General features: G+C 35.8%; 1 protein-coding gene across 2 annotated transcripts in view; it reads right to left on the minus strand.

Moving 5' to 3' along the window:
- The window catches only part of LOC121417447 (epsilon-sarcoglycan-like), an 86,668-nt gene that overhangs the window by 27,041 nt on the left and 47,081 nt on the right, over positions 1–12,546 (minus strand). For both annotated transcript variants that reach the window (XM_041611165.1, XM_041611172.1), the window contains exons 6-8: positions 7,453–7,612; positions 6,531–6,727; positions 720–743 (exon numbers count right to left, since the gene is read on the minus strand). In XM_041611165.1, the coding sequence (XP_041467099.1) occupies positions 720–743; positions 6,531–6,727; positions 7,453–7,612 (381 nt within the window). The remainder of the gene's footprint in view (positions 1–719; positions 744–6,530; positions 6,728–7,452; positions 7,613–12,546) is intronic.

Below are 12,546 nucleotides of genomic sequence, written 5' to 3' on the forward strand. Positions count from 1 at the left end.
TTTTTGGTCATACTTAAATCTTTGTTAACTACCCTCCCCGAATAACCTAACAAAATTGTTTTTCAAATTCAACAATACAAACCGAACCATTATCAAGAGAGTAAACATAACAATGTATGCTGAAAGGAAACTTCTAAAATTAAAAACATAAAGATAAAACTAAGTGAACGAAAGGCTGGACCACAACACTATATGCCTTTAAAGTAGTAAGCCCCAAAATCACAATGACAGTACAATTATTAACTTGTTTATTTCCAGTAGCATGACTGACATGCAATCTTCCGGTCAGTACAAATCAGCAAAGTGGACACTTAATACTGGAAACAGCTGTGTAGACGCAAACCACCGGTCTCTATCGAAGAAACTTCCCTGCTTTAAATTTCCAGCGCATCAATCACGGAACCAAAATAAACACGCTCCGTGGTGATGGTGCAGAAATCTCCCCAAACTTGTAATCAAATTTCCCCCAACCGATTCAAATTACACGGCCACCTTCCACTTCTTGAAACGGAGGGAGAATGGTTTTTTACAAGAGAGAGAAATGAAATAATCAAATTGTACCTGTTAACCTGAATATTGGAAATGAAATCAAAGGGATTTCCTTCTAAGAAACCTGCTTTGGGGATTCGGAGGAAATAAGGGCTGGTGTTGTATTTATATATTCTTTCTTTTTTTTATCTGGTGTAATGTTTAGATGTAATTTGTGTGTATATACTTACTCAGATGTGCTGGCCAGTTCCTTCCTGCAAGAATAAAAAATAAAACAAAGAAAATTGAATTATATGTTGAACAAGTGTCGAATTTTAATCATTCACATTAAATCATTTTTTATTCAATCACTTTTCCTCATTGGATTAAATTTGTCTTTGTCCCTGGACGTCCAAGTATAACAAAATTGAATCTTCAGAATAAATGCATTTTCTCCCCTCTCCTCCCCACTCTCTCGCCCCCTTTTTTCTCTTCTGTTTCTCCTAATCTAATCTTTTACCCCTATCTCTCTATCCTCTTTTTTTCCCATTCTTATCAATGATCTTTAATCATATCCATTTATAGCAAAGCCATAGTTACACACACATTTTCTTTTTCTCTCTCTTTTATTTTCAATTATACCCCTTATCGTCTACTGTGTACAAGTCAAAACTGTCTATAGATGCCACCCCAGGGAAACAGTTGGCCATTTTAGAGAGGTAATAAAACATATTTCCTTCAAACTGGACACGAATTGTCGGCCACTACAGACAGGTTTCACTATAGACAGGTGGCCACTAAAGAAAAGTTTGACTATAAATGTAAAAGCAAAGTTCACAGACACATCCACAACCTGTGCAGTTCTAACGATAATTTGCTACGTCACATCCCTACTCTGAATACAAATATTACTTTGGGAGATTGTACATTTGCCTGTGCAGCCCCAGAATTATGGAATGGCTTGCCATATGTAATTAGATCCTCTCCATCAGTAGAAACATTCAAACTTTGATTTAAAACCTATCTTTTCAATTATTTTTCCGTACTTTTTTTTCTTTCCCTTAAAAAAAGTTTTGTTTTCAAGCATTTCAGGGACTCTTACAGTGCAGAAGAATATATGCACATAGTTTCTGAGCCGTACAAATCAGTATGTTATTATCATTATTATCACATAATGCTATCCCTTATTCTCTGATAATTTCAACACGTCCTTCGAGAGCTGTATCTTGCTCTATCTCCTCCACAGCATCCCAAATCTATCTTGGAATCTTTCTCTATCACGAAAGGTCAGTGTGAGCCCTCTCTTGGCGACAGATGGCATGGAGGACGATCGCTAGAACCTGAACATTTCTGCTTTCCACATCGCTAGGATTATATCCTATGGGTCAATGACCTTTACCAAACTGGAGGACAGTTCATATCCCTTGAGGGACTTATCTTGAGAAAGATAGGACTAAATTTGAACTATTCTTTGGGGAAAAAATTAAGGCGACAAATTAAGATGATTGTTCGACATTGAGAGACAAATAATGCATCACAATGGAAATATAATTTTATTTTATCTTTTGTAAGAGAGAGGATGATAGAGAGATGCGAGGAGGAGGGCAGATAGATGGACAGATAGAGAGAGAGAGAGGGGGATAATGAGAAAGAGGGAATGGTTGAAGAGAGAAGAGGGAGAGAGAAGGAATGGGCATATAACAAAAGAGAACGAAAAAGACTGAAAGAGGATATTATCTTGATATTATTCTTAAAGAAATAACATTTACATGCAAATGGACGACAAAAAAGAAGCATTTCTAAAAAGAAACATATTTTTACGCGAATGAATAAATCAACACTGGAAAGGTAGAACAAATTGCTCCAAAGGAAATAAAGGAAATAGAAAATGCAATGTAGACAGGAGGCATGCTAGCAAGAGATTAGCTCGAACTTGAGACCGATCGCACAAGGGATATTATCAAGGAAATCTGTATAATTATCATCAACAATTTCTCAAGGACTTTTTAATAAGAAGTGTAAAACCAGAGGGTCAAAGCAATTAGATATAATAAATACAACTAGAAATTGATCTGCAGTCTCTGAATACATCCATATTTTGTTTTTTGATGTTTAATGGATTCTATTAAAGTCTGGTTTCCACAGGACTGGGTTGGATCAGGATCTCAAAGAAGCTCTCTATGTTGAAATCTACAACATTTTGAAATTCATCTTTGATTTAAGAAAACAATCTTTTATAAACTTCTATCTATTTCTCTATTTTTGTTAAAAGATCATAACATTTATTATGCCACAACTGTTTCAAATTTCCTTAGCCAAAAGCTTCCCACCCTCTTACACAAGTTAAAGATATTAAAATCACAACCTAACAGCTATGTATATATTTTTAAATCTTTTCAATCTATCTCTAGATATCTTAATACAAATCATGAATTTGATCTACATGTATGCCTAACTAATAATTTTCATTTTCTCTTTATTTTCTGCATTTTTAATACTCTTATAAAAATCATGGTTTTTTACCAGACTGAAAGAATTATCTGTCTTCACCTTTATAACTGTTTTTACAAATGCATAATTCAAATATTCTTTCTGTTCATGTATTTAAAGAATGAGATGACTATTTCTATCTGAATATGCAGGCCTGGAATATGGGCAAAAGGTAAATACAGACAAAGCCATACCCTCACACACAAAAAAGAGGAAAAATCTTTAATGATGTAAGTTTCAGACACCTTATTAGAGCTAAATTGCAGAATTGCTTGTTCCTGATCAAACAATGACATATTATTAAAAAAAATACTATGCTCCAATGAAATTCTGTTTTATTTCATTTTAACTCCTTGGGTGGTTGATGAATGCCAAAAAGGTGAGATCAAATATTACTTTTCAAGATAGAGGTCTAGATTTGAATGTCTAATCTTTTCATCTATCATCAATTCTATGGATGGAAAAGGAAGAAGGGGATTAAAAATAGCAACTAGGAATCTCAGATGGTCTCATTTATTGTGTGATAAAATCAAAGAAAATGTAGGATGTCAAAGTCTGATAGATTTCCAGTCGGCATTGTTAAGGTACACTGATTTATTTTACTTCAACTAAAAAACCCATCAGGTGCCTCTCATTAACGTGACTGCAATAAGTACTGGGCCCCGTCTTACAAAGAGTTGCAATTGATACGATCAATCGCAACTATGGAAAGCCAGCAATGTCAACATCTGAAATTACATGGTTTTGTCAAAATATTTTGTAGAAATTATGTATATTCATACATTCACTGTTTTTCTTGACAATTTAGTATGCTTTTCGCTGTTTTTGTTTTCAAAGGACAATGAGCAAATTTCCTTAAGAAAAATTATGACATTGATTGATTTCCATATACTTGAGATTGATCCAATCAATCGTAACTCTTTGTAAGACGGGGCCCTGATTTCTGAATGATTGCAGCCTTTTGTTTGGAAAAGCATGCAGTTACAGAAAACATCTACATCCAAACCATCTGCAGCCTTATTTAATTTCGCCATCAATAATGTACCAAATGACTATCCAATAGGGCAAAATCAGATCCACTAAATCTAGCAGATTCTGCTTGATTGTGTGCCGGGACCGAAAGTGAAAGGTATGCACTCTAAATGCTGTTCATGAAGAAAATAAGAGGATTGAAAAAAGTTCAAGTTTTGATGAGGAAATGTTATAGCGCCTGACTAACAAGAAGAAAGCTGGTGAGTTTCCCCGAACCACATCGGTGTGAAAGATTGCACCAGAACACCAAAGGCATATTTTTTTTTTCTGAAGGAAAGTGGTTGGAGATTTGCCTCATTTCAAGTTAAATCCTCAATTATTTCTGGGAGGCTATCAAGAGCTGATCATGCTACCACAGGATGTAAGTTCAGGAAAGTGGGATTATCATATTTCATGGACCACCCTTACTCTAAGAGTCATGTGAAACACCTCTAACCAAGAGAGAGATTGATGTCTTGATTTATACAAATCTAACAATTACCTAGATGTTTCTGAGATGGAAGGTTTTAAGAAAAGCAATCAGATAAGTTCACGTCTCAGTTCAATAATTCCTAAAACCACATTAAGTGTTTGCTAAATCTTGAGGATTAAAGACCGACGTAATCAAACCTTCAAATCAGGAATGAAGGGAAAGGAGGTGGGCTATTGGGCAGGTCATCAGAGTTGATTATGGTGCAGTTGCCATGGTAACGCTAATCTCACGATGAATTTATTATGAACTGGTCGGCTGGAGGTGGACACTGATTGAGGGCAGTCTTGATAAAAACATCAAAATAAATTGGGATCACTACCCGATAAACAGGTCCCTCGGGCGAAGGTGGAAATAGGAAAGGAATTGAAAAGAGATTTACCAGTAGGCCGAAGCCCATTCATTAACATGGCACTGTTTCAAAATCGTTTGTTTAATTTGGTTTAATCCTGCATTCCAGTGACAAATGCTCGAAACCTATTACAATATTGCTGATGGCCAATAGAATTTCCAGGATTTCAGTAGCTTGTAACAGGGACTTGAATCTTGTCACTGATTACAAGAACTGTGAAAATTGGTTCTGTAAATCCCCATGGACTCTGCATCGTCTGTAAGAAATCTGATCATATTGATCTTAAGATAGGAAGAATTGAGGCATGCAGAGAAAGATAGCTTGATTTGGCAAGTATATACTAAATATACGTCTGGACCGTTGAATGCCATTTATTTGATATGGTCTAATTAACTTTTCTATTTGTTTCTCTGATTCAGTCATGATTTTAATCTATTTCAATCAGGAAGCAGTGCTTCGGGTATCAGTCTAAAATCACAAATAAAGATAAACTCTGACACACATCGATGCTATTAATTAAATAATATATTGCACTAAAAAGAAGTACTTCATGTGTCTCATTGTTCATTTTGGTAGTATTCAACAATATAGGCCTACGCTCTCAGAATGAAATTGAAAGATACAATTTTTATGTTGGAAATCATAAGTTTGATGGGCTGATGTGATAACTACGTAGTGGTATTGAGTAGAAGAAATAACCAGTCGTCTCATGATGTTTCAAACGTAGTGGGACAACTGGTTATTTCCTCTACTCAATCCTTCACCACAATGAACTTCTTCCACATCATATGTTGTGGTAGTTATAGTGATGGTAAAGTTGTTATCAATGGTTTAATTTATGCAACATAGCATAGAGGATGCTTATTTTAATTATAAAAAGAATAACCCCATGAAAAATTAAAAAAAAAAACATCTACCTGTATTCAAAGCTCGGGTTTCAATTAAACTCTGGTCTAACGCTGCGGTTTAATTATGGAGAGCCAATTGTGGCGAAAATTTGAATCATTCATAACTCTCTGGGATTGATAGCTGAATTATTTTTTTCAAAGTGAAAGCAAGGGATTAGTAAACATAAGAATTACATGATATGAGCAGAATCTTTTATTTTTTGTGCTTCCCATAATTAAAGCACAGCGTTAGACCATGGTTGAAGGGTCCAATTTCATAAAGGCCCGAATTCACAAAGGTGGCTTTGAAAACCCATGGTGGAATCCATGGTTTCCATAAATTATGCTTAATTTAGCACGTATAAAAAATTTCCCAGGCAGATGCGCGCTTTTGTCACAGTGCGCCAAATTGACGCCTGTTACCATGGTTAGATACGCTATTTTACTCATGAGTTCACTGTTTGAAGAGTGGACTCATTAATTCAAAACAATGGACTCCGGAATAAAATAGCGTGGATAACCACGGCAACAGGCGTCAATTTGGCGCACTGTGAGAAAAGTGTGTATCAGTATTGGACTCTTTGAAATATGTGTGGTAAAATAAGCGTAATTTATATAAGGAATTCTGCATAAACCATGGACTCAACCGTGGGTTTTCAAAACCACCTTTGTGAATTTGGGCCAAAGAGTTGCTAAGATATCAAATATTGCTGGAATGTCAACTTTCATTGGAAGAGACAATCAGGAAGCAGAATGTCCCTATTGCTACCATAGCAACTCCTTTTTTATGAAATTGGGTCAAGATTACAGGCTAATGGATGCATGTCCTTACCGTCTGCTCCGCCCGCAGCACATGAGGTAGCCCAAGACAAGCATAGAACAGAACATGATGGCACACGGGACAACCACCAGTAATAGGAACTCTAGAAAACGATCGCTATCTTCAGTTTGCATGGCAGGGGGATCGTACATCCCTCCCAAGAAAACGGGAGTTGATTCATTCTGGGGTTGTGATGGAGGTACTGCGGTCTTGAAGTAAAAAGGAAAAAAATGTGAAAGCAAAAATGTATTTATGAGAAAGGTGAAAAAATATAGGCGTTACCTGAAAAAAACATTTACATGAAGTATAATATAAGATGACCTTTTATAAATCAAATAGTTGGCTGATGTGGAAATCATTTTTCAGACCTGATTATGCAAAGGACATATCACTTACAATTGCGGAGTCAAATTTTGCATGAATTAAAGAGATTTCTTTGGTCCAATAGAAAAATAACTGTAATGCAGATTCATCTTTACATCTAAAGATAAATAATCAGCAAAATATTTCCAATATTTGTTCAATCAAATGTCAAAGGTATGGACTGGAAGCATAAGAAATTAAACTTCAAATTTCAACAATAATTTCCATTAACTCATTTTTTGTAGATTACAAAATAAGGATCTTTAAAAAGAAATCTGAACTAAAATTCAATCTAAATGATAAGAAGATGGGTGTCAAAATTGTTCATTGAAATCTACATTGCATTGATTGGTCAAATTGCATTGATTGGTCAAATTGGTCTCACAAAGGTATTTATCAATATAGAAAATGCTTATATTGTTTTATATTTTCTCACTAATGTCCAAAAAATATATACTGGTAATGCATTCAAAAAAATAATTTAAGTAAGTTTATCATTATTAACTTACTAATCCCATGTATAATAACTATCAAAGAAGGACGAAAAGAATAAAAAGGCAATTCACATTACCATGGAAACACTGCACCAGTCAATGATGAATGCAGGCTGGAAGAAACCATCGACCTCTGGAGGGGTGTATGCGGTATCTTGCTGGCAGGGACCGACAGAATTTGATATCACATTGGCTAGGGTTTCTGATTCTTCTTGTGCTCCAATGGTCACTCTTACCCTGTTCCAAAACAAAAGAAGGAGAAATGTTTACACAAATAGAGATATGTTTGATCAAATCCTTTGAAAAACTCTAAGAGGTCATAATATAACAATGAGTAACATGTGAAGGTGGGTAATTCATAAAGCTGTAGATAAGATAAGAGCGACTTAAAGAACGACTGGTGATCCCTTATTTTGGTGAATGCTATACGCCATTGATATTGGTTAAGCGCGTAAGAAAGGTCCACCAGTTCTTAAAGTCGCTCTTAACTTTACGAACAGCTTTTATGAAACACTCACCAGGTGCGATGTCAAAGAAGATGAATATTATATATTTCATTACAGTATAAGTTGACTATGGAATATTTTCATCATAGACATTTTGTTTGATTAAAATCTTTTAATGCATATTCCCATTTCTAGACATGAAAAAAACCCACATGAGTGTGCATTACGCGATCCAATAAAGCAGCAGTGCTGACTTGAAAAGATGAACAATTATTCACAAAACACCATTCATGTGATAAAACACTCTCAGTTCCTTGACCCTAAAAGACCTTTTGACTTGACCATTGTAGAAGTGGCACATATAGTACCATGCTGAGGATATAGGGACCAAGTCTCATTTCCAGATAAATATCATTTTTATTTCAATTGTTGGCCAACCTTTGCTACTCTCAATCCCAGTGCCCCATTGCATAAAAGTCACCATTATGGTAACTTTGGCCTTCCAATGGCATCTGAAATCCTTGATTCTGATTGGCTGATAAGCATTGTTAGTAGTTACCATTAGATGGCAAAGTTACCATAATACTAATAGTAACTTTAATGCAACAGGGCCCAGAGTAGTGTTTCATAAATCTGTTGGTAAAGTTACAATTTTATGCACAACTGGATCAGGTTCTTAGGTATTATGAAAGCTATAAAGCAATAAATCATTTTGAAAATAAAAAGGAATTATCACTATCATCTTATTCTTAAGTGGAGCATTACGGCCCAGTGGATTAGTCTTCTGACTTTGAATCTTTGGGTTCAAATCCCAGCCATGACGTAATTTCTTTCAAGACATTTATCCACAATGTGCTGCACTCAACCCAGGTGAGGTGAATGGGTACCAGGTAGGAAGAAATTCCTTGAATGCTTGAGCGCCTAGGCAGCCCAGCTACAGCTAGGGTAATAATACTAGCAGGGCCCGCTGGGAGAACAGTTTTCAGAACTGAAGTGAAATCCTGGGTAAAAATACCTATATTATTATTATTAAAAGTATTAAATATTCAAAGAACACTATCATCTAAAACGTGAGAAGGAAATAACAAAAGCCAAGAAAGGAGTCGATAACGACTGCCCTTGGAGTAGCTTCATGACCTGTTAAACAACCAATAATTGACCACATATTGACAGGTTAAATGGCGTGAATTCTCTGAACAAATCTGCATTGGTTAGATCTGTAGCTACGGGGGATGCGCTAATTTGTTCTATTTCCACTCATTACTACAAACCCATGATAAGTTCCTTTGTGAAACTAGCCAGAGTTCAACCACTCATGGCTTTTGAACCTAGCAGACCATTTTTAATTCTTTCTATTAGAACATCGTTCGGTTGCATGTTCCTACATACATATATAAGACTCTGATATGCCTACAGATTGTTTCAATTATGGGAACGGAAAGATGGTTATTATATCCTCTATCCATGCAGCTAAAGAAGGAAAAGAGGTTTAAAGGATAATAAATTTGGATTAACTTAAACAGGAAAAAGCTTGTCCGTCTCTCTATTTCTCACTGGCTGATAAGAAACTAATTTAATAAGTGTGCAGTTTCGTATTCCATGACCAATAGTGATACATTATGTCATAAACCATACATATCAAGACCATAATGTTAACATAAAATCAATATTTATGTGTATATATGATGGTAGGCTTGAGGCTGAGGCTATCTATATGTTTTATCTTTTTTTTGACAATTTTCATCTAGGGTAAAGGGTGTGAATAGAAATGAAAATAACATAAAATGATGACAAAAACTATTCAGACTTTAAATGTATATTAATTTTGTACTGGCCAATGAAAACACAGTATTACATTTTCATGCCATTGAGGAAAATATTTAAACGAAACTGGGTCCGGTTATAAGAGCCAGAGATTAAATAAATATCTAAGTCCTGTTCATAAAATATCTAAATCAGGAAGAGATTTGATTTTTCTCATATGTTTGAATTTTATTTTTTATTATTCAAAATTTTGCTAGGGTGGACTTACTTTTAAGCATCCCATCATATAAAGCGAAACTGGAAATTGACATGGTAATGGAATCAATAGAGGATACCATAAAATCAATCAAATTAGCAACTCTCAATGCTATCTTTCCCTAGTCACAGATAAATAATACACGTGAGAATTGTTTTGTGGTTGATTTTGGGGTGTGTAAGGCAATGACAGGTACCTCGTTCTGTGATTTCCTTTTCTAAATCGAGACGATACGATACAAAACAATTATCTGGTATTAAGAATAGTTTATATTTTCATCAAAGTATACATATGATGCTCTATTTGTAGATGTAAAGCAGCTCCCTTTTTCCTGTACGCTGCTCATAGGAAAAGCAGGTTTGGTTGAGGGTCAAGAAACTCGAGGATGAAGCCCTCTGGTGGAACTTTGAAAGTGAAAGCCATGTCATATCGTTCCGTGAAAGCCTTGTGGGATGAGTTGTGGGCAATCACTCGCAACTCACCTGCAACAAGTTATGAGCATGTTCAAAACATTTCTGTGGGAAAATCAGACTTGCACGCACTCCTGCCTGCATCTGCGTGTGAGATACATGCATGCGGAGATACCGTCAACAAGGGTGACCTGAGGGTAGCAAAATATTTTCACCTGAAGTCACATGTAAGGCGTACACGGAACGATGTGACAGCTAGCTATAGGGCCTTGAAGTCCAGTTCAATTTTCAAGGCAGTGAGTATCAAAACTCTGACCAGGAATCAAAATCAAGCTCACTGATTCATATCACATCACAATTGCAACCCTTCAGGTCGGAGCTTTATGAACCAAGTACTTAGTCAGTAATGTCAGTTATATATCAAGATATCTGTGGTTTTGAATGAGGGAGGGTACTACCAGAGTAACCAGACCTAAAGAAATCTTCCAGCAGGTGTTGTCTCTTTTGGTTGTATGTCAATGTACTAGAACTGTTCCTTGTATGTGTAAGTTTTACTACTAGATGCTCTATATGGTGTGTACAATTAGCATATTAATTCATTTTTATCATTTATCAATCGTATGAGGGGCCTGTCGGAGAATGAAGAGCAATCAAACACAAGTCCAAAAATCAAACATAACTTTATTTGCAACCAACCAGAATATATTTGTGAATTGCATTTCATTATTCAGTTGCTCATGTACACATACATGAATATCAATGTGAAGAAAGATCTTAGCTGACTTCAAGCATCTCTAAGGCATTCTTATCAAATATATATGTCTGTGTGTGCAAAATTAATAAAATACAACTAGCAAGTAGCATTGGGATTTATGAAAATGGGTTTCATTTTAAAGTCATATTGCTTTCATTGATATATTATGAGTGATGCTATGGTGTAATTAGATACAATGTATTTATTTCAGGTGGATCAGTAACCTCTAGAAGATAATAGGGGGTCAAGGGGAATCCCTACGTACTCTTTCCTCTCATAAATGAGTTGGAGATAATTATGGCCTTAGATCGGGGGGGGGGGGGGGAGGGGGAATATATGGGGGCACCAAAATACCTCCAAACGCTCTGTAAAACTAAAACAGAATTTCAGGATTTAATCTTAATCTTTAAGTCTTGACAAAATGTGGCAAGTTCAAGCTGCTGAGCTCAAAAGGTACATGTAGCCCAAGAAATTGTTTAATGGATTTTACATTTGTCTCAGATGAATGCAATATTGAATATCGTAGTTCCTACACCTCTTCCGCTATTGTGACAAACTCTTGTTAAGGATGGTGTGGGATGTGAGTTTTTTTTTTTTATTTTTCTGGAGCGTTGTAGCTCAGTGAATTAGTCTTTTTACTTTGAAATAGAGGGTCGTGGGTTCAAATCCCAGCCATGGCGTATCTTCCTTCAGCAAGAAATTAATTCATTGTGCTGCACTCAACCCAGGTGAGGTAAATGGGTACCTGTCAGGAATTTATTCCTTGAAATGCCTCCGTGCTGTAAAAAAGGCTGCGGAGCTAAAGCCATGGCAATAAAAGTCCTTTGAAATCGCACAGGGATGATATGTCATAATGTGACACATGCGCAACACAAGAACTGCATTATCATTTATCATAGGACTGTAAGACTCATTTCACATCCAGGCTACATAGAATACATAGACCGATAATGGAGTATTATACAATTCTATAAAAATAATAATAATAATAAAACTAGTATACTTGAAAGCACTTTGTGTAAACACAACACTAATGAGTAATGAATGACTGATCAAGGTATTCTTTCTCCGTATGAACACCACATGGCATCTTATCTTCTTGGCCCAGTGGCAATCTCTCATCTCCTCAGCTGTTTGAGCAATCTCTCCCAGCCCTCTTCACATCTCCACCTTGTTACCTGGGTGGGTGGTGTTTCACAAAACTTGTTATAGTATTAACTTTGCATTAACAGTTAAAAGCTACTGAAATCATACAATGTGATTGGCTGATAGTAAACTTGTGATAGAAATTATGCATTTGTTTATGAAACAGGGCATGCCATGGGTCCTTTTAGAGTATGTTTGAAGTTTGTGTCATCCTCGATATCTCAATCTACTGCACAATGATATGATAATCGTCTATCCTTTTCTTACCCCAGGGAATTGAGCCCAAGCAGAGGGTATATCACTATGTCCCAATTAGGCTAGTCCCAATGTACAGCACCATTTATATGATATTATAAAAAAAATAACCCACTACACATATTCTCCTTTGCCATGGA

This window comes from Lytechinus variegatus, chromosome 1 (genome assembly GCF_018143015.1).
Source record: "Lytechinus variegatus isolate NC3 chromosome 1, Lvar_3.0, whole genome shotgun sequence".
NCBI lineage: Eukaryota > Metazoa > Echinodermata > Echinoidea > Temnopleuroida > Toxopneustidae > Lytechinus > Lytechinus variegatus.